Consider the following 19,063-nt stretch of genomic DNA (forward strand, 5'->3'; position numbering starts at 1 on the left):
GTACATACACACATACACACATACACACATACATACATACATACAGACATTTTTTAGGAATATGATTTTTCGACGTTTTGGAACATCCTAAACACATTGGCATAGAAAACTCGAAAAAAAATTTTGTCACGAAAACAAAGCTTTCTCTATGAGGAAGCAAAAAAAATTTATTATGCATGTAATTGAAAATTATCTAAATTTTGATGTGTTTGGTATCATATTAATCGCAAAAATCTTATTAATCTATTAAAATAACATGAAAAAAAAATTTAAATATAAGAACTTTTTTCTTTTTTATTATATTGAAATAGTAATTAAAATAAATTTTGTAAAATTACAAATATAATATTACTCAAAATTAAAAATAAAAATTACATATAAAATTATAAATTATTATAGATATAAAAATGGAATTGTAATCTACATTTAAAATAGTGGTGGTTAACTCAAATCCATCATCTAAAAAATCAGAAATAATGAAAAATCAACTTGCAATAATCAAAATATAAAAATGTTAAAAATATTTGACAAAAAACAAAATTTTGAAAAAAAGTAAGATTACATCGTAAAAGTAGGATTTACATCTCTAGTAACAAGTATATTTAACTCGAATATAATTATATATAATAGAGAAGGTACAAATGTGCAATCAATTACATACATAATATAAAAATTGAATACACAGTTGGGTAACAAATAAAAGGCCGATAAGAAAATGCCCAATAAAGAAATATTAAATCTTATAATGCAGAAATAAGCTTGAGGTAGCATAAATCTACTTAGAAATATTGTATGACAAAAATTTGAATAACAATTGCTCTCTAACGCTTTTAGTATGTGCTATTTGCAGTCTACCTGTTTTTATCGTCGCTCAATTTTGGTCGAGTATCCTCAATAATATATTATCAATAAATGTATCTCAACCACATCGTTTCCTAATTCCAATGGAATACTTCGTCGATCAAGAAAAATATTTCTACTGGATTCTGCTACATTATAATGTATCGTTCTGCATTGGGATAACTGCAATGATAGGAATAGGAACAACGCTTCTTGCGTATTATCAACATACTTGCGGAATGTTTAAGATCGCCAGGTATGAAACGTGCATACAAAAACAACCATAAGAATTTGGGTTATAAATGTAATCTTGTCATTTTCAAAAGAAGCATTACAAAACCAGAAAAATATGCTATTTGATAAGCATAATTATAACACATATATTATATTAATTTATCTATTAGCTATCGTATTGAACACGCAATGAACAGTAACATGCTACAAAATATTAATTTCAAAAACGAACTTTTAATATTCGAGGGTTTAATTTGGGCTGTGGACATTCATCGACAAGCTATGAAGTTTGTATATATTCAATAATATGTTAGATTTATTATTATTTGTAAGTAATATACCAAATTTTTCTTTTTTTAAAAGATTGACCAAACATTTGCAATCGAGTATTCAATCGATGATGTTCTGTATAATAGTATTTGGAGTAGCCTCAATGAGCCTCAATCTGTATCGAGTAAGTTTCCTGATTTGTTTTTCAATCTTTACTTTCGAGCAAGCATTCGATATTTTATAACATATAAAAACATAGAATTATATTCCAAATTCATGTAGATTGTTGTAACTATTCATTAAGTATGGCGATAATTGTCCATTCAGTCAATAACATATTTCCAAACAATTTATGTATTTCTATGCTAAGAGAGATAGAGAGAGAGTCAATTATTATTAATATTTCAAGATAATTAACAGATAATAATTTTGAGTCTTTATAGTAATTAAATTTGGTGTCCCAGAAAACAAAACATAACATGAAAGCTTGCTATTATTGGTAAAGTCATAATAACATTGTACGCGCGAGAGACTAATTATCAGTGGTACTTGTGTCTTAGATTTTTCAGATTATACATGCAGATGATACATCTCTAGATAATGCCAAAGAATTAATATTGCCCATTCTATATACAACAGTCACTTTTTTATATATGTTCTTATCCAACCATATCGGTCAATATGTAACGGATCACAATCATAACGTATTTGTTACCGTGTAAGAAACATTCTTGCAAAATAAAATTTGAGAAATTTATTTGCACTTTGGAGATTTTTATGTATTTTTATATTTTTGTACTGTTATATTAAAATGTAAAAGTCAATGTTTTTGCACAATAAGCGGAAGATTAATAAACTTTTGCGATGTATCTCAAATTATCCGTTAAGTCGCTTACGATTAACTAATTTTGTAGATATAACGTTCGATGGTATATAGCTCCTTTGCATATTCAGAGAATGATATTGTTCTTGTTACAAAGGGAATCCAGAGATTTTGTTTTGAACGTCGGATTTTTTGTTATATCTATAGAATTTTTCGCCACGGTAAGACGATATATTTATAGTGACGTATATACACGGTGTCCCAGAATTGCCACACCATCTGCTAATGGCAGATTATTGGTATTTGGAAACAATTTTTTCTCAGCAAAAATGTCAAGAGAGGTCATTAGTCTTTGCAAGCTTCCAATTTTTTCCATCATATATCTTTGTAATTAAACCTTAAATGAAAATTCATTCTCTCTATTAAAGTAAACTCTATCTGAAATTAACTAAAGAATGTAGTTTTAAGTCTCTACAAAGTTTAGTTTGCAAATAGCCCTTCTTTTTGAATCGCATAACACGAAAATGATTGATTCCTCGACATTTTCGCTGAGGAAAAATTGTCTCCAAATGATCTCAAGAATCTGCCATTAGCAGGTGATGCGGTAATTTTGGGACACCCCGTATATTATAAATGGATAGCGCAATAAAATAGAATATCTTTCATTATAGCTAGTCAAGACTTCAGTGTCTTACTTTACAGTTATGTATTCTACACAATAACTATTATTATCACAGAAGTAACAAATTCTTATATTTTATGTATAAGCAAGATAAAAGATTATTTTGCAGCATGTAAAAATGTAGCTCGATTTTTTCTTGTAAAGAGAAATATGGAGAAATAAAATTAATTAATTCAAACATTATTGTGCTACATCTGCATCAGGAGTGAATACTTTATATAGTATATTTCAAATAAAAACAATAATACAGATATAATTATTTTAACTTTTATTTTAATATTTTCAATGTATAATATTTATAATGACACATTATTGCTAAACAAATCATTCATTGTTTAGCGTTAGCGATCATTTGATCATTTAAGTAAAAAAAAGAAACAATTAAATAAAAGTATATTTAGTAGAGAATGTGATTAATATTATTTTCTACTAAACATACTTGAACAAAATATTAGCAACGATGAACAAATATAAGCTGTGCCAATTTTCGATTTAAAATTTGAAAGTGCTGTGCATTTATCTAATGTACTCAGTTTAAGATGACATGAGTTTTACCAGATATATTCAACATTGAAATGTTTAAAGTTGAAGAAACTCCTCTCGAAGGCCAAATATCTTATGAGCGTCAGCATTATAATTAAGTGTCGGCTCCGAAAAGGGAGAATAGCGCCTGCGTGGGGTCATTTTATGCAAAGAGTTTCATTCATGGGAAAATGACATACGTTGAAATATTGTACTTTCAGCGTCGTATCGATCGTGTAATTATACATATATACACCTTATTGAGAAATTAGTTGACTTGCACATGTTCCAATCACACGATGGTATTTTACTAATAGTTGCACTTATAACTTATATTTAAAAAAACACTTATTATAGAACACCGAAAACGAAGAAAAAGGAACCGAAAGATGAAATTAGTTTAATAATAAAAATAATTAACAGATCGGTATGCATATCATATACATATATGTATATAATTATCTGAATGCATGATTTACATGTCTATATTCTATATCATTACTTTGATCGTTTGTAATCCGGAAATTTTTATTTTTTGGCCTTGATATTTTTTATATAACATAATTATGTATTAAAAAATCAATTACCATAATTCAAAATATTGGATCTATTTAGATATATCTCTGCAGAATTTTTAACGATAATAAATATAGAGCAATATGTGATATATGCCTGAAACATACTTGTAATGTTCATATATGATATAAAAGAAATAATCTCTCTATGCTTTATTCTAAAACAGAATATCACTTATTCTCATTTTATTTATATTTTTTCTTATCCTTTTGTAATTATAATATATGCTAAAATCAATATTAAAAAAAAATTATAAAAATAAAAATAAAACATATATGTCTTTTTTCTGGGAACACATAAAATAAAATTCTACTGTAGAACTTAATGTACTCTTTATGCGGTTGGCAGTCAGACAATTTTCTGTATAAAAATTGCAAGTTATTAATAATCAAAAACAGGTTCTTTAATGCAAAAATTTTTAAAGAATTATTGTTTGCAGTTTATTACATTTCTTAATTCAAAATATACCACTGATTTCGTCGTCAAGATTCTACGTAGCGCGCCTGTTTTACTATCTTTGTGATAAAATACATTTTTCTCGAGTGTTTTAACTAGCTACAAATCGAGACTTCAAACCGTTATATTTTTTCATGGAAACGTCTGACAAAAAGATGTTTTGGATAAAGCTAAGTTCTTTTCTTTCATAGAATCCAAAAATGTAATTTTGTATAGAGGTTTCCATTTAAAATTTAAAATTTAACCCCTGCCCCACTCACGCAACCAGGTTGGTTGAAAACCAACTTCTCCATTCACGTTTAAAGGGCCATTAAACCTATACAATTCAAGACCTGAATCTTTAAAATCGATGGCATAGTTTCCGAAATATCGAACTGTTAAGAGTTATATATATATATATATATATATGCATGTATGCGTGCGTGCGAGCGTGTGCGTGTATGTGCGCGCGCGCGCACGCGTGTGTGTGAAAGAATTAATTAACGCTATTAATGATTAAAATTCTTCCGATTTCGAAAGAACATGGAAAAAACTATAGGAAAATATAATAATTATAATAAAATAGACCTCCGTGTTTCGGAAATCATAATTTTTCGTATGTCGTATTAAAATACATCCAAGTATTGGGAGGGGTAGATTTTTTCGCATTTCCGGCATTTTATTTAGGATCCTGGGTAACATCTCACCAAATAAAACAAACTCTTGACATTTTTATGCTCAAACCAATATTGCAAGAGATATCTCAATTTTTCGTATGACATTTTGCAAAAACCTGGCAGCATATCTATCACCAATCGGTCATATGAACGGGAAAGAATTAATTTTAACGCTGTTAATGATTCAAACTTCTTCGAATTCAAAAGAATATACACACACTATCGAAGAAATGAAAAAGGAATAAACAATATGTCCAATTCAAACATAATATAAATGATACATAATTTATAAATTACTTATTGCATATCGTTGGTACGTCCGTCGCCGACACCTCCTTTTCTTTTTTTGCTCATTTTTTGCTGTTTCCTCGTGATTTACCCTCACTCGCAAAAACATGATTAATTTATAATTAGTCGTATTGCGAGACACGTTTAGAACAGGAATTTGACGATATACGAAACATACCGCGTCCTGCACTATTATTTTACTGTTCGAGTATCGCCGTGCGAATGATAACCAGGAGAAAAGGAATTTGACAAAATGTCTTCCATTACTATAGTACTATTCAAAGGTATGGCTGTGCGAATGATAACAAGGCCGTAACACGTAAACATTAGCGCGTTATTATTTACGTCACCAAGGCCAAATATTATGTTATTGATAATACATAGCCAAAATATTTTACGCACTGACATATATGTATATATACATATACGTATATATATCTATATGTATATGCTCTCAACAGTTAACGACATTCGTCTCGAAGACTAAACGTACGTTATGAGTGCAGACAATAGACTGAAACGAGTAAATTTCCGGTCCAAAAGAAGTTGCAAATACGCATGCGCGATTTTCGCGCAAGAAACTCTCTCCATAAATATTTTTTCTCTCATTTTCTTAAATAACACCCTGAAATTACTCCGCTATCAAATCGATCGCATAATTGGGGACTTTATTGCGAGAAACATTGTTACTCTGTGGATATTCTACTTTTACCGCGTCCTATAGTAATATTGGCTTTGTGTGTTACCCGAAATTATATGCAATTTATGCTGCAATTTACACCAAAAAAGAAAAGGAATAAAATATGATCAATGGAAAAAGAAGGGGATGTGAGTACTTTTGTTACTTTACTATCATATGCGTCCCAGACGTCGCAAGAAGATGATTCGTCTCGAGACTCATTTTAATCTGAATAGGATTCTTCTGCTCGCTATTGGTCTATGGCCCTATCAACAATCAAACTTTACTCGACTTCAATTTATTTTCTTGTCTACTATTTTGACGTCAAGTCTTATATTTCAGGTAAGCTCTAATGTATATAATGATATTAATATATAAAAAATTGTTGCAAAAAAGCAGTCTTATACCACACATATAACTTAAATATCTTACAATTTGGATTAGAATAAAATTATATTAACTATAAATTATAATTGTATATAGTAATAGAGGTTTGCATTTATAGATTACTTATTTTGATCTCTAGAATATGCTCCTAAAGTTTAGTGCATCATTTCAGATACACCCTATATAAATTTTTATTATTATTGAGAAAGCAAAATTTTATCTATATTGACATTTTTATTATTTACTTACATATAATTTGTTTCCGTAAATAACATTTTCTGGCAAATATAAAATTATAATAGTTATTTAAAATAGATTCGTTAATATAAAATAAAAAATTTTGTGTGCCCGTGTATGTGTGTGCGATTATGACTTTAGAAAAATAACCTTTTAATGCAAATTCGTAAGTAAAATTACTATTTACAGTGTACACCATTTATTTCACAAAAATGTACTCTGGATTTTGTCGCCAAAATTTTATCTTCCGTATCTTTTTTCGCTCTTTTTGTGATAAAATATAATATGTTCGGTATTAATATCGAAGCTGTGAGTATATAGCATATAAAGTTGAAAACTTACAGACTATTTTATGAGTTGAGAATTCATTCAACATAAATAAAAAAATTTATTGTTAACTAAATTCTTGTACGAACAATTTTTTCTATTTCTCACTGCTATATATAATAATAGTATATTAAATTATTTAAAAAACAGGTGAAAGATTTATTGGAGCAGCTACAGCTTATATGTAATGAGTTAAAAGACAAAAACGAATTTGCTATCATAAACGAATATGGATGCAGTGCTAGACGTTGTACCGCTGCACTTACGAGTAAGATCTTTTTAGATTTTCAAAATACGGACATATTAGACTTTTTAACTCGCAAAAGTTGTCAAAGCAAAAAATCGATTACAGATACAATATGCAACAGTCTCTTTTTATATCACACATATGATATATTAATTATATCTACCAAAATATTTGTGTCTCACACATACATTTATAATAATAATTTGTAAAAAATAGAGTTATAAAAGATTTATGTTTTTTTTAAATGGTGAACAGCCGTTAAAAAAATAAGCTTTTTCATGGAAAAAAACAACAAATTTGATTTTTCTCATTATTTTTTTAAATATAATATTATTTTTGTTTATATTTTTTGTTAATGTAATAAGTAAAAATCAGAGTTTTTATATTTTTTATTTATTTTTTCTAAAAGTAATTTTTTGAATTAATGAGACTTTGCAAATTACATCAAAGACGACATAATTTAGATAATTTTCAAGTAGAAGTATAACAAAAATTTTTATTATGCATGTAATTAAAAAGTATCTGAATTATGATGTGTTTGATATAATATTAATCGCAAATATCTCATTAATTTATTAAAATAATATCAATAATAATAACAATGGCCCTTTTCAGAGCCACAAACATCTTTAGGACATTGCAACAATAATCTTGGATCATAATTATTCACGTGTTATCTAATCTACTTTTATTTTACATTCAGTCGTTGTTTTAATGATATCAATTAAAAAATGTTCTCTTATTAAATAAGATGTATTCATACAAAATAGCGATATTTAAATATCATGCTTTGTTCTTATAAAATCTTTAGCAAAATAATAAAATAGCGTACACGCTCACGCGCCACGCACGCCGTGCACGCGTCGCCCCCGAATCATGCGTAACTTACAGAGCTCATTCGTTAGCTTAAAATTGCTCTTATTTAGAAAATAGTGTTTAGACGCAATTTTGCCACAGAAAAAAGTTGCTTCTTTTGGCACGGACAATCATGCTGTGCATCCGGGAATTTTAGGGCACCTTATATAGATACAAAAATAAAATTGCAATCTACATTTAAAATAGTGATGGTTAGCTTAAATCTATCATCTAAAAAATTATAAATAATAAAAAATCAACTTGTAATAATCAAAATATAAAAATGTTAAAAACATTTTAAAAAAACAAAATTTTGAAAAAAAACAAGGCTTGTTTTTTTCACAAAAAATCGTATTTTAATATTTAGTTTTCTTTGTTTCTTTACATCTCTAGTAACAAGTATATCTAAATCAAATAAAACAATAGAAAAGACTCAGATGTGCAATCAATTACACAATATAAAAATCGATCACAGTTGGGTTAACACAGATATATTAAAATTTATATAATGCGTGAATGAGCTTGAGGTAACGTAAACAAATTTAAAAAACATATATGACAAAAATTTGAATAACAATTGTTCTTTAACGCTTTTAGTATGTGCTATTTGCAGTCTACCTGCTCTTATCGTCGCTCAGTTTTGGTCGAGTATCCTCAATAATGTATTATCAATAAATGTATCTCAACCATATCGTTTACCAATTCCAATGGAATATTTCGTCGATCAAGAAAAATATTTCTATTGGATTCTGCTACATTTAAATATATCGTTCTGCATCGGGGCAACTGCAATGGTAGGAATAGGAACAACGTTTCTTGCGTATTATCAACATACTTGCGGAATGTTTAAGATTGCCAGGTATGAGACGTACAACAGTAGCATACAAAAACAATCATAAGAATTTAGGCTATAAATGTAATTTTGTAATTTTCAAAAGAAACATACTAAAACTACAAAATATGCTATTTGAGCATAATTACAACATATATTATATTAATTTATCTATTAGCTATCGTATCAAACACGCAATGAGCAACAACATGCTACAAAATATTAATTTCCAAAACGAACTTTTAATATTCGAGGGTTTAATTTGGGCTGTGGACATTCATCGACAAGCTATGAGGTTTGTATATATTCAATAATGTGTTAGATTTATTATTATTCGTAAGTAATATAACATATTTTTCTTTTTTTTTAAAGATTGACCAAACATTTGCAATCAAGTATTCAATCGATGATGTTCTGTATAATAGTATTTGTAGTAGCCTCGGTGAGCTTCAATTTGTATCGAGTAAGTTTCCTGATTTGTCCTTCAATCTTTACTTTCGATATTTTACAATATACAAAAGTATAGATTTATATTTCAAATTCATTATTGTAACTATTTATTAAGTATGGCGATAATCATCCAGTCGATAACTCATTTCCAAACAGTCCTTGTATTTGTATGCCAAGAGAGATAGAGAGAAAGAGATGAGTCTTTATAGTAATTAATAGAAAACAAAACAAAGCATACAATTACATTGTATGCACGAGAGATTAATTATCAGTGGTATTCGTGTTTTAGATTTTTCAGATTATACATGCAGATGATATATCTTTAAATAATGTCAAGGAATTAATAATGCCCATTATATGTGCAACAATCACTGTCTTATATATGTTCTTATCCAGCTATATCGGTCAATATGTAACGGATCACAATCATAACGTATTTGTTACTGTGTAAGAAACATTTCTGCAAAATAAAATTTGAGAAATTTATTCGCACTTTGGAGACTTTTATATTATACTGTTATATTAAAATGTGAAAGTCAATATTTTTGCACAACAAGCGGAAGAGAGAGAGAGAGAGAGAGAGATAATAATTTTGAGTCTTTATAGTAATTAATAGAAAACAAAACAAAACATAAAAGCTATTATTGATAAAGTCATAATTACATTGTATGCACGACAGATTAATTATCAGTGGTATTCGTGTTTTAGATTTTTCAGATTATACATGCAGATGATATATCTTTAAATAATGTCAAGGAATTAATAATGCCCATTATATGTGCAACAATCACTGTCTTATATATGTTCTTATCCAGCTATATCGGTCAATATGTAACGGATCACAATCATAACGTATTTGTTACTGTGTAAGAAACATTTCTGCAAAATAAAATTTGAGAAATTTATTCGCACTTTGGAGACTTTTATATTATACTGTTATATTAAAATGTGAAAGTCAATATTTTTGCACAACAAGCGGAAGATTAATAAACTTTTGCGATGTGTTTCAAATTATCCGTTAAGTTGATTACAATTAACTAATTTTGTAGATATAATGTTCGGTGGTATATAGCTCCCTTACATATACAGAGAATGATATTGTTCGTATTACAAAGAGAATCCAAAGATTTTGTTTTGACTGTTGGATTGTTTGTCGTATCGATAGAATTTTTTGCCACGGTAAGATAATATGTAAAATATATTTATAGTGACGTACATATGTTACGAATGGATAGCGTAATGAAACAGAATATCTTTCATTATAGCTAGTCAAGACCTCAGTGTCTTACTTTACAGTTATGTATTCCACAAAATGACTAATTTAAATCAAATAACAGCATGGACATAATATAATTAACACAGAAGTAACATATTCCTATATTTTATGTATTAAGCAAGATAGGAGATTCTATTTTGCAGCATGTAAAAGTGTAGCTAGAATTTTTCATGCAAAGAGAAATATGGAGAAATAAAATTAATTAATTCTAACATTATCGTGCTACATCTGCATCAGGAATGAATACTTTACATAATATATTTCAAATAAAAACAAAAATAAAGATATAATTATTTTAACTTTTATTTTAATATTTTCAATGCATAATATTTTTAATAACACATTATTTCGAAATAAATCATTCATTGTTTAGCGTTAGCATCTATATCACTTAAGTAAAAAAAACAGAAAAATCAATTGAATAAAAGTATGTTTGGTAGAGAATGTGTGATTAACATCATTTTTTACTAGACATACTTAAACAAAAAATATTAGCAATGATAGACAAATATTAATTGTGTCAATCGTCGATGTAAAATTTGAAAGTGCCGTGCATTTATCTAATGTACTCGGTTTAAGATGACATGAGCTTTATCAGATACATCCGACATTGAAATGTTTATAGTTGAAAAGGAAGATATTCCTCTCGAAGGCCAAACGTATCCTACGAGCGTCAGCATTATAATGAAGTGTTGGCTCCGAAAAGAGAGAATAGCGCTTGTGTGGGGTCATTTTGTGCAAAGGGTTTCATTCATGGGAAACGAACATATGTCGAAATACTTTTAGCGTTGAATCGGTTGTATAATTATATTTATACTTCACTTAGAAATTAGTTGACTTGCACGTGTTCTGATCACACGGTATTTTACTAACAATTGCACTTATAACTTATATTAAAAAAACACTTATTATAAAGAACATTGAAAACAAAGAAAAAGGAATCGAAAAATAAAATTAGTTAAAGAATAAAAATAATTAATAGATCGGCATGCATATCATGTATATATAATTATCTGAATGCGTAATTGGTATGTTATATCATTGTCTTACTTTGACCATTTATAATTTGCAAATTTTTATTTTGTGGCCTTGATATTTTTTATATAACATAATTATGTATAAAAGAATAATTACCATAATTTAAAATATTGGATCCATTCGGGGATATGTTTCTACAGAATCTTTAACGACAATAAATATAGGCAAATATGTTATATATACCTGAAACATACTTGTAATGTTCATATACGACATAATAAAAATAATCTTTGTATGCCTTATTCTAAAATAGAATATCACTTATTTTTATCTTATTTATATTTTTTCTTATTTCCCTCTATAATTATAATATATGCCAATACCACTATTAAAAAAAATTATAAAAATAAAAATTATAATTTTTTCACTCTCTTTACTATATTCCTTAATTCAAAAACAGCATTGATTTCGTCGTTAAGATTCTATGTAGAGCGCTTTTTTACTATCTTTGTGATAAAATACATTTTGTTCGTTATTAATACTAAAACTATAAGTTAACAGTTTATAATTTCTGTTCTAAGAGACATCTCTGACATTTAAATTTTTATAACTAGCAATTTTCTGTAACATACGTAGAAACGATATAACAAATTGTTGGATTAACAGGTAGTTTATTGAGTGATGAATTTATTGAGTGACCAATTAAGTGATGAATATGAAAACTTTATCGTTGGAAAATATAACTATAATGCGAAACGTTATATAGTTGCGCTTACAGGTAAGATAAAATATTGTATCTAATGTGTGTAAAATTATGCAACCAAAGTTTAAATGATAATTACTTTCTAGCAATCAACATTTGTAATATATCTGCTCTTATTGTCGCACAACTTTGGTCGAATATAATTGATGTTATTTTACCGATATACATATCTCAACCATATCGCTTGCCAATTAAGACAGAATACGTATTTCGTGGATCAAGAAAAATATATTTTTTTAATCCTGCTGCATTTAAATGCAGCATTTTGCATAGGAGTGGTTGTAATGGTGTCAATCGAAACAATGCTTATTGCATATCTTGAACATATCTGTAGATTGTTTAAAATTTCTAGGTATAAAATAAAATTATAATTTTGTATAAATAAATATAAATATAGAGAGATCTTTTTTTTCTTTCTCTTTATCTTTTACTTTAATACTTTTGATTAACTAATACTGCACATAAATTATATTTTTGTAAACAAAGTAAAGAATTAATACGATAAAAATTACTCCAAAGTGAAAATTCCCCGGACATTATATTTTTACATAAATTTATTAATTTTTACTAAAATTAATTTGGAAACTTAATATGTTTGTATCGTAAAATAATTAAAGAACTATGTTTAGAAAACTGGTAACGCAGCTATAAAATTATTTGTATTTTAGATTTTTCAGATTGCATCAAACGGAGATAATGTCAATAAAATTTTATTTTCCTTGCATTTATCAGTATTTTATATATGTTGTGCGCCATCAATGTCGGATAAAATGTAATAGACCATAATAATCATGTGTAATTGTTATCATGTAAGACATAATTTTATAAAATACAATTATATAGGGGATAGCTAACTTTAAAAAATTTTACATTAGAAGCAAATATTGTAGTAGTTTTTAAAATAGAGGTGAACATATACTGTACGCGAGTACAGCCGTGTGCAAATATGTTTACATACACGGTCGAATAATTAAGTTTCGAGACTTGCTTTGCATTTCCGAACGTTTGATCCGTTTGTGCTGCCATTTCAGAGGGTTATTCATAACTCAATACTCAACACGTGGTGCTAATTTTAAATTAGTTGGTTCAATAGTTAATGAGATACAGTCACGCAAAATAGTGTTACAAAATTATATTTAAAAATCGGTGTAATGGAAGGAACGCTTGACAACGAGCCAAAATTAAATTCTGCGTTAAATTAGAGAAGTCTCCAACAGAAACGTTACAAATGATTCAGCAAGCCTAGTCCTCTGAAGCAAGCCCTTTCAAAATTTGATTCATTTTTTTTTATGTCATCTGAATCTTTAAAACGTTACTATACTGCGTTCACGGAGAGAACGACCTCGCTTCGCGCAGCTTTGGGCGGAGTGGGGATTAGGTGAGAGACTTCAGCGCGCTACTTCAATGCTGTAAGGCGGTCGGTCGGGCGGGATCTGACCGAACCAGACGAAAAGCGAGGTCGTTTTCTCCGTGAACGCAGTATAGAAGAAAAAGTTACTCAGAATTATGTCCTTGACAACATATATCAAGGTCATTGAAATCGGTGAGGTCGCCCTTAATCTTAAGTTTTACCCGTTACTTTTATAGCTGATTCTCCGTAGGGTTATTGAATTATTTGTAACGTTTCTGTTTGAGATTTCTCTAATTTAACGCAGAATTTAATGTTAGCACGTTGTCAAACGTTCCTTCCATTACACCGAATTTTAAACAAAATTTTGTAACACTACTTTGCGTGACTGTATCTCATTAACTATTGAACCAAATAATTTAAAAGTTGCACCATGTATTGAGTATTGAGTTGTGAATAACCCCCTAAAATGGCAACACAAACGGATCAAACATTCGAAAATGTGAAGCGAGTCTCGAAACTTAATTGTTCGACCGTGTATATGTATCAAAGTTCTTTCTACTAATTTTTCTATTTTTCTAAAATTGTGAATTTTTTGTTCATACTATTTTTGTAGGTACGTCGTTCAGTGGTACACAGCTCCGTTATATGTATAGCAACTGATGCTGTTTCTGTTACAAAAAGTTGCCCAAGACTTTGCTTTAAGCGTCGGTGGATTATTTATCGGATCGTTAGAGTGTTTCGCAACGCAAGGAAATAAATATATCTCACAATATATTACAATTAAACATTACAGCTGATAAGAATTTCGGTCTCATATTTTACTGTCATATATTCAACGCAATAATAAGGTAAGAAAAAAATAATAATAATGCATACGAGTAAATATTGACAAAAAACAACCCAGCCCCAACGTTCTTGACCTTGACATATGTTGTGAAAATCATCGGTCTGAGTAACTCTAAAATGGTTTTAGCCGTCGCTCGTTGTTTATTAAAAAGTTATTAACGTTAAAAGTTATTAAATTTTTAACAAAAAGGTTTACTAAATAAAACGTTATTTTTTTAACACTATGTACATTTAATATAGCGTACCTTAGCAGAATCGTTTATTTATGTGTAATAAATCGAACGTTGGCGGGAGAGGAGCGGAGCCCCTCCCACTGCACCCCTTCACCGAAAAAACTAACCTCACCCTACCCATGTCCGAAAGGTAAATTTTTATTTTAAGTAATAATTTACCTTTCAACATATGTAGTAAAGGCTCCACCTTTCCTCCACTGACATGTATAAGTTGTTGACATATTATTTTTCTGTAGAAGAACTATTCACCCCAAATAATGTTTTGCCTCTAAGAAATGGGTTGGGTTAGATTAGTTTCTTTCGGGTTGGGGGTGCAGGAGGAGGAGTGGAATCCCACCCTCGTCCACACGTTCAATTTATTACACATAAATAAATGAATCTGCTAAGTTATGCTCTATTAAATGTACATGGTGTCTGAAAATTATATATAATTCGTGGAAATTCTTTTGTTAATAACTTTTTAATAAACAAGAGCCGGCTGAAAAGTTCACAACATTACTCAAGGTGATGACCTTGATAACACATTTCAAAATTATCGAATTCGGGGGTGGCTCCCTATATCTGCATAATTACCAAATTCAAATTATAGAGTTAAATTTACATTTTTATATTGTTAACTTTATCTATTAATAACTTTTTAGTAAACAACGAGCGACGGCTAAAATCTTCTGAAGATTACTCAGGAGAGTTACTTCTATAATATCAAATAATGTCAATGTTAAGATTATTGGAGTTGGGTTCCCTTTTGTCAATATTTACCGATTGGTTATCTCGACTCTGAGCAATGCATTTGATAGTTCAAATATTAAATATGTGTGTATAATTTTAATTTAATTGATTTTGAAAAAAACGAGCAACTTAATACGTAAGTCATTATATGGATAAAGTTCCGAAAAGGTCCTGTCTCCGATCTTTTTGAAAATCAGTATTCTTACGTATTTTGATGCGCTGATTACGAATATCATAGTGAAAATTGGCGACTATTTGATTTTCATGGTGAAAACCATAAAAAACTCATAAAAATTATAGTTTTTTACGCTTATCTCAGTAAATATGGAAAATCATGATAAATGTTTTAAACAAAAGTTTTAGATATCACAGAGATAAACATTTTATATGCTATTCATTTATACCGTACAAGTGATAGTTTTCGAGAAAATCAAAGTTAAACATATATCTCAAACCAATTGCTGTATAGGTGAAACAAAAAGAGAGTGAGTTAAAATACTCCTGAGGTAAACTTAGATTAGAAACAAAATTTCGCGTTGTCGCGTATTTATCTACAATCCTCTAATTTGGGACACCCTGTATATTTGACGGAGCGCTTTTCATTACTACAGTATTATTCAAAAGTATCGCCATGCGTATGATAACAAGTAACACGTAAACATTAGCGCGCTATTGTTTACGTCGCCAAGGCTGAATACCATGTTATTGATAATTCGCGGCCGAAATATATATATGTCAGTACGTAAAATATTTCGGCTGCGAATTATCAGTAACATGGTATATATATATATATATATATATATATATGTTAGTCCGTTTATAATTTATACTTTAGTAAAAAAGATAATTTTGTAAGATGAAGTCATAAAACATAACGGATATATTAGATAAAAAAATATAAATTTACTAGACAATATAATATTGTATATTATGTGATAAAGTTTTCACTTTAATGTAAAATATATGCATATGCTCTCAATAGTTAATGACATTCGTCTCGAAGACCAAACGTACGTTATGAGTGTGGACAATAGACTGAAACGAGTAAAATTCCGGTCCAAAAGAAATTGCGAATACGCATGCGCAACTTTCGTGCAAAAAATTCTCTTCATAAATATTTTTTCTCTAATTTTTTTAAATAACACCCTGAAATTACTGCGCTGTCAAATCGATCGCATAATTGGGGATTTTATTGCGAGAAATATTGAACTGTGGATATTTTACTATTACCGCGTTCTATAGTTGTGTCGGCTTTATGCGTTACACGAAATTATATGCAATTTGTGTTAAAATTTACATCAGAAAAGAAAAGAAATAAAATACATGGTTAATCAATAGAAAAAGAAGGGGATGTACTTTTGTTATTTCATTATCATATATGTCCCAGACATCGCAACAAGATGATCTGTCTAGAGACTCAGTATTTCAATCTGAATAGGATTCTTCTTTTCGCTATTGGCCTATGGCCCTATAAACAATCAAACTTCACTCAATTTCAATTCATTTTTTTGTCTACTATTTTAACGACAAGTCTTATATTTCAGGTAAGTTCTAATATAATGATATTAATAATATATACAAATTATACTGCAAAGAAGCAAGTTGTGTCTATAAATAAAATTTTCAGGCAAATATAATATTATAAAATTTATTTTAGAAGAGTTTAATAATATATAAAATAAAAAATTTGTGTATGTGTGCGCGCGCGCTTATGACTTCAGAACAATAATTTTTTGATGCAAACTCATAAGTAAAATTACTATTTACAGTGTACACCATTTATTTCACACAAATGTACACCGGATTTCATCGCCAAAGTTTTATCTTCCGCATCTTTTTTCGCTCTGTTTGTGATAAAATATAATCTGTTCAGTGTTAATATCAAAGCTGTGAGTATATAATGTACTTAAAGTTCAAAGCTTATAGAATAATTTATGAGTTGACAACTTATTCAACATAACGAACAGGAAAATTATTATTGTAAAATAAATTCTTGTACGAACAATTTTTTCTACATGTCACTTTATATATGAAAACGGTGTATACGAAAAAGGATTTCAAAGCTTAGGATCTTTACTTTCGAGAAATCACAACTTTGTTGAGTTTTTGTGAGTTTAGTAATTTTTATATACAGAAAACTACGAACTGGACAAAATGGGAAATTTTCTTCTCACTTTATGAACCTGTCACCCGCTCAAGAAAAGTCTGCAAAAATTTTTAATGTTATGTATACATTTAAAATAAAAACAGGTGAAAGATTTACTAGAGCAGCTACAGCTTATATGTAATGAGTTAAAAGACGCAAACGAATTTGCTATCATAAACGAATATGGAAGCAGTGCCAGACGTTATACCGTTGCACTTACGAGTAAGATCTTTTCAAATACGATTACGCTTTCTTTTTACGTGCAAGAGCTATCAAGATTTCAAAAGAAAATCGTTTTGGAAAAAGAGTATGCAACAGAGTTTATATATGCATATATAAATATTATATGCTATACAATTACTGCTATACAAACTAGCCAATCTACAGGGCTATATATTATATATATATATAAATATATATATATTTATATATGTTAGAAATGAACGAAATTTAAAACTCGAAAAAGGATTTCAAAGCTTAAGATCTTTACTTTCGAGAAATCACAACTTTGTTGAGCCCTACAAAATCGGTTTTTTTAATGTTTCTAAGATTTTTTGTTACTGACTTACCGCTCATTAAATAAAAAATGAGCATTTTGATTTTAATTGCTCATAACTACGTTAAAATTTATTGTACTGCAATTAAAAAAAGCAGATTCTTAAAGCTGAAACTTTGCTCTATCGAATGGTATATTTGCTAAATTTTCTTTAAAAACATGTAGACATGATGCAAATGGATGAAAATAACGTAAAAATTAGCGATCTTTCCCTTTTTCTTTTTGACCCAGAAAACAATTGTGTAAAACAATAAAAAATAATAATAAATTGTGAAATTGCTCAATTCCAGCAGAAAAAAAAGAAAAAATGGAATATAAAGTTCAGTTAACGTTAAAAAAATTGATTTTTAGTGACACTGCATTGACCTTTACTAAGTGTCAGCAAGAACAAAAAAAATTTTGTTTAATTTTTCATTGAAATTAAAAAACCGCTGGCGTTAGCGTTTTCCAAAACGTACCACGAGGAAGTCGCATGGTTGGATTTAAATTTTGTTCATTTTTAATGAAAATACAATTTCCTAAATTTTACCTACCTTAAAAAAGAAAATAGTGTTCCTTTAATTTTTGTGAGGAGTTTATATGTATGTATATACATATATAGCTCTCCACTCTCTCCACCCTATATACAGGGTGAGTTTTTTAACTTAAAACTGTAAAATATCTCGGAAAGTAAGCTTTATCGAAAAAAATGTTTCAAACAAAAGTTGTAGGGTTCGGAGGGTGCCACATGATAAAATTATGGATTTGACCTTGAGTGACCTTTTCAAGGTGAAATCAATGTGATCGACGTTTTCTTAAGTGGAACTCCCTTTCTTTTATTGCAT

General features: G+C 28.8%; 2 protein-coding genes and 1 pseudogene across 2 annotated transcripts in view; all 3 read left to right on the plus strand.

The window, feature by feature from the left end:
- The window catches only part of LOC115244795, a 10,348-nt gene extending 7,362 nt beyond the window's left edge, over positions 1-2,986 (plus strand). The window contains exons 4-9 of the mRNA XM_029822737.1: positions 835-1,096; positions 1,245-1,361; positions 1,438-1,528; positions 1,905-2,062; positions 2,259-2,388; positions 2,839-2,986. Of these exons, the coding sequence (XP_029678597.1) occupies positions 835-1,096; positions 1,245-1,361; positions 1,438-1,528; positions 1,905-2,062; positions 2,259-2,388; positions 2,839-2,889 (809 nt within the window). The 3' untranslated portion in view covers positions 2,890-2,986. The remainder of the gene's footprint in view (positions 1-834; positions 1,097-1,244; positions 1,362-1,437; positions 1,529-1,904; positions 2,063-2,258; positions 2,389-2,838) is intronic.
- Positions 2,987-6,224: 3,238 nt separating this feature from the next.
- LOC115244797 lies at positions 6,225-10,745 on the plus strand. The gene is made up of 9 exons (XM_029822739.1): positions 6,225-6,368; positions 6,840-6,959; positions 7,128-7,245; positions 8,677-8,938; positions 9,090-9,206; positions 9,284-9,374; positions 9,651-9,808; positions 10,411-10,540; positions 10,627-10,745. Exons 1-9 carry the CDS (start codon positions 6,228-6,230, stop codon positions 10,675-10,677), a joined length of 1,188 nt encoding a protein of 395 aa, XP_029678599.1. The 5' UTR covers positions 6,225-6,227; the 3' UTR covers positions 10,678-10,745.
- A 6,192-nt stretch (positions 10,746-16,937) lies between these two features.
- Positions 16,938-19,063, plus strand: part of LOC115244793 — an 8,299-nt pseudogene continuing 6,173 nt past the window's right edge.

The sequence above is a fragment of the Formica exsecta genome, unplaced genomic scaffold, assembly GCF_003651465.1.
Source record: "Formica exsecta isolate Colony F162 unplaced genomic scaffold, ASM365146v1 scaffold87, whole genome shotgun sequence".
Classification (NCBI taxonomy): Eukaryota; Metazoa; Arthropoda; class Insecta; order Hymenoptera; family Formicidae; genus Formica; species Formica exsecta.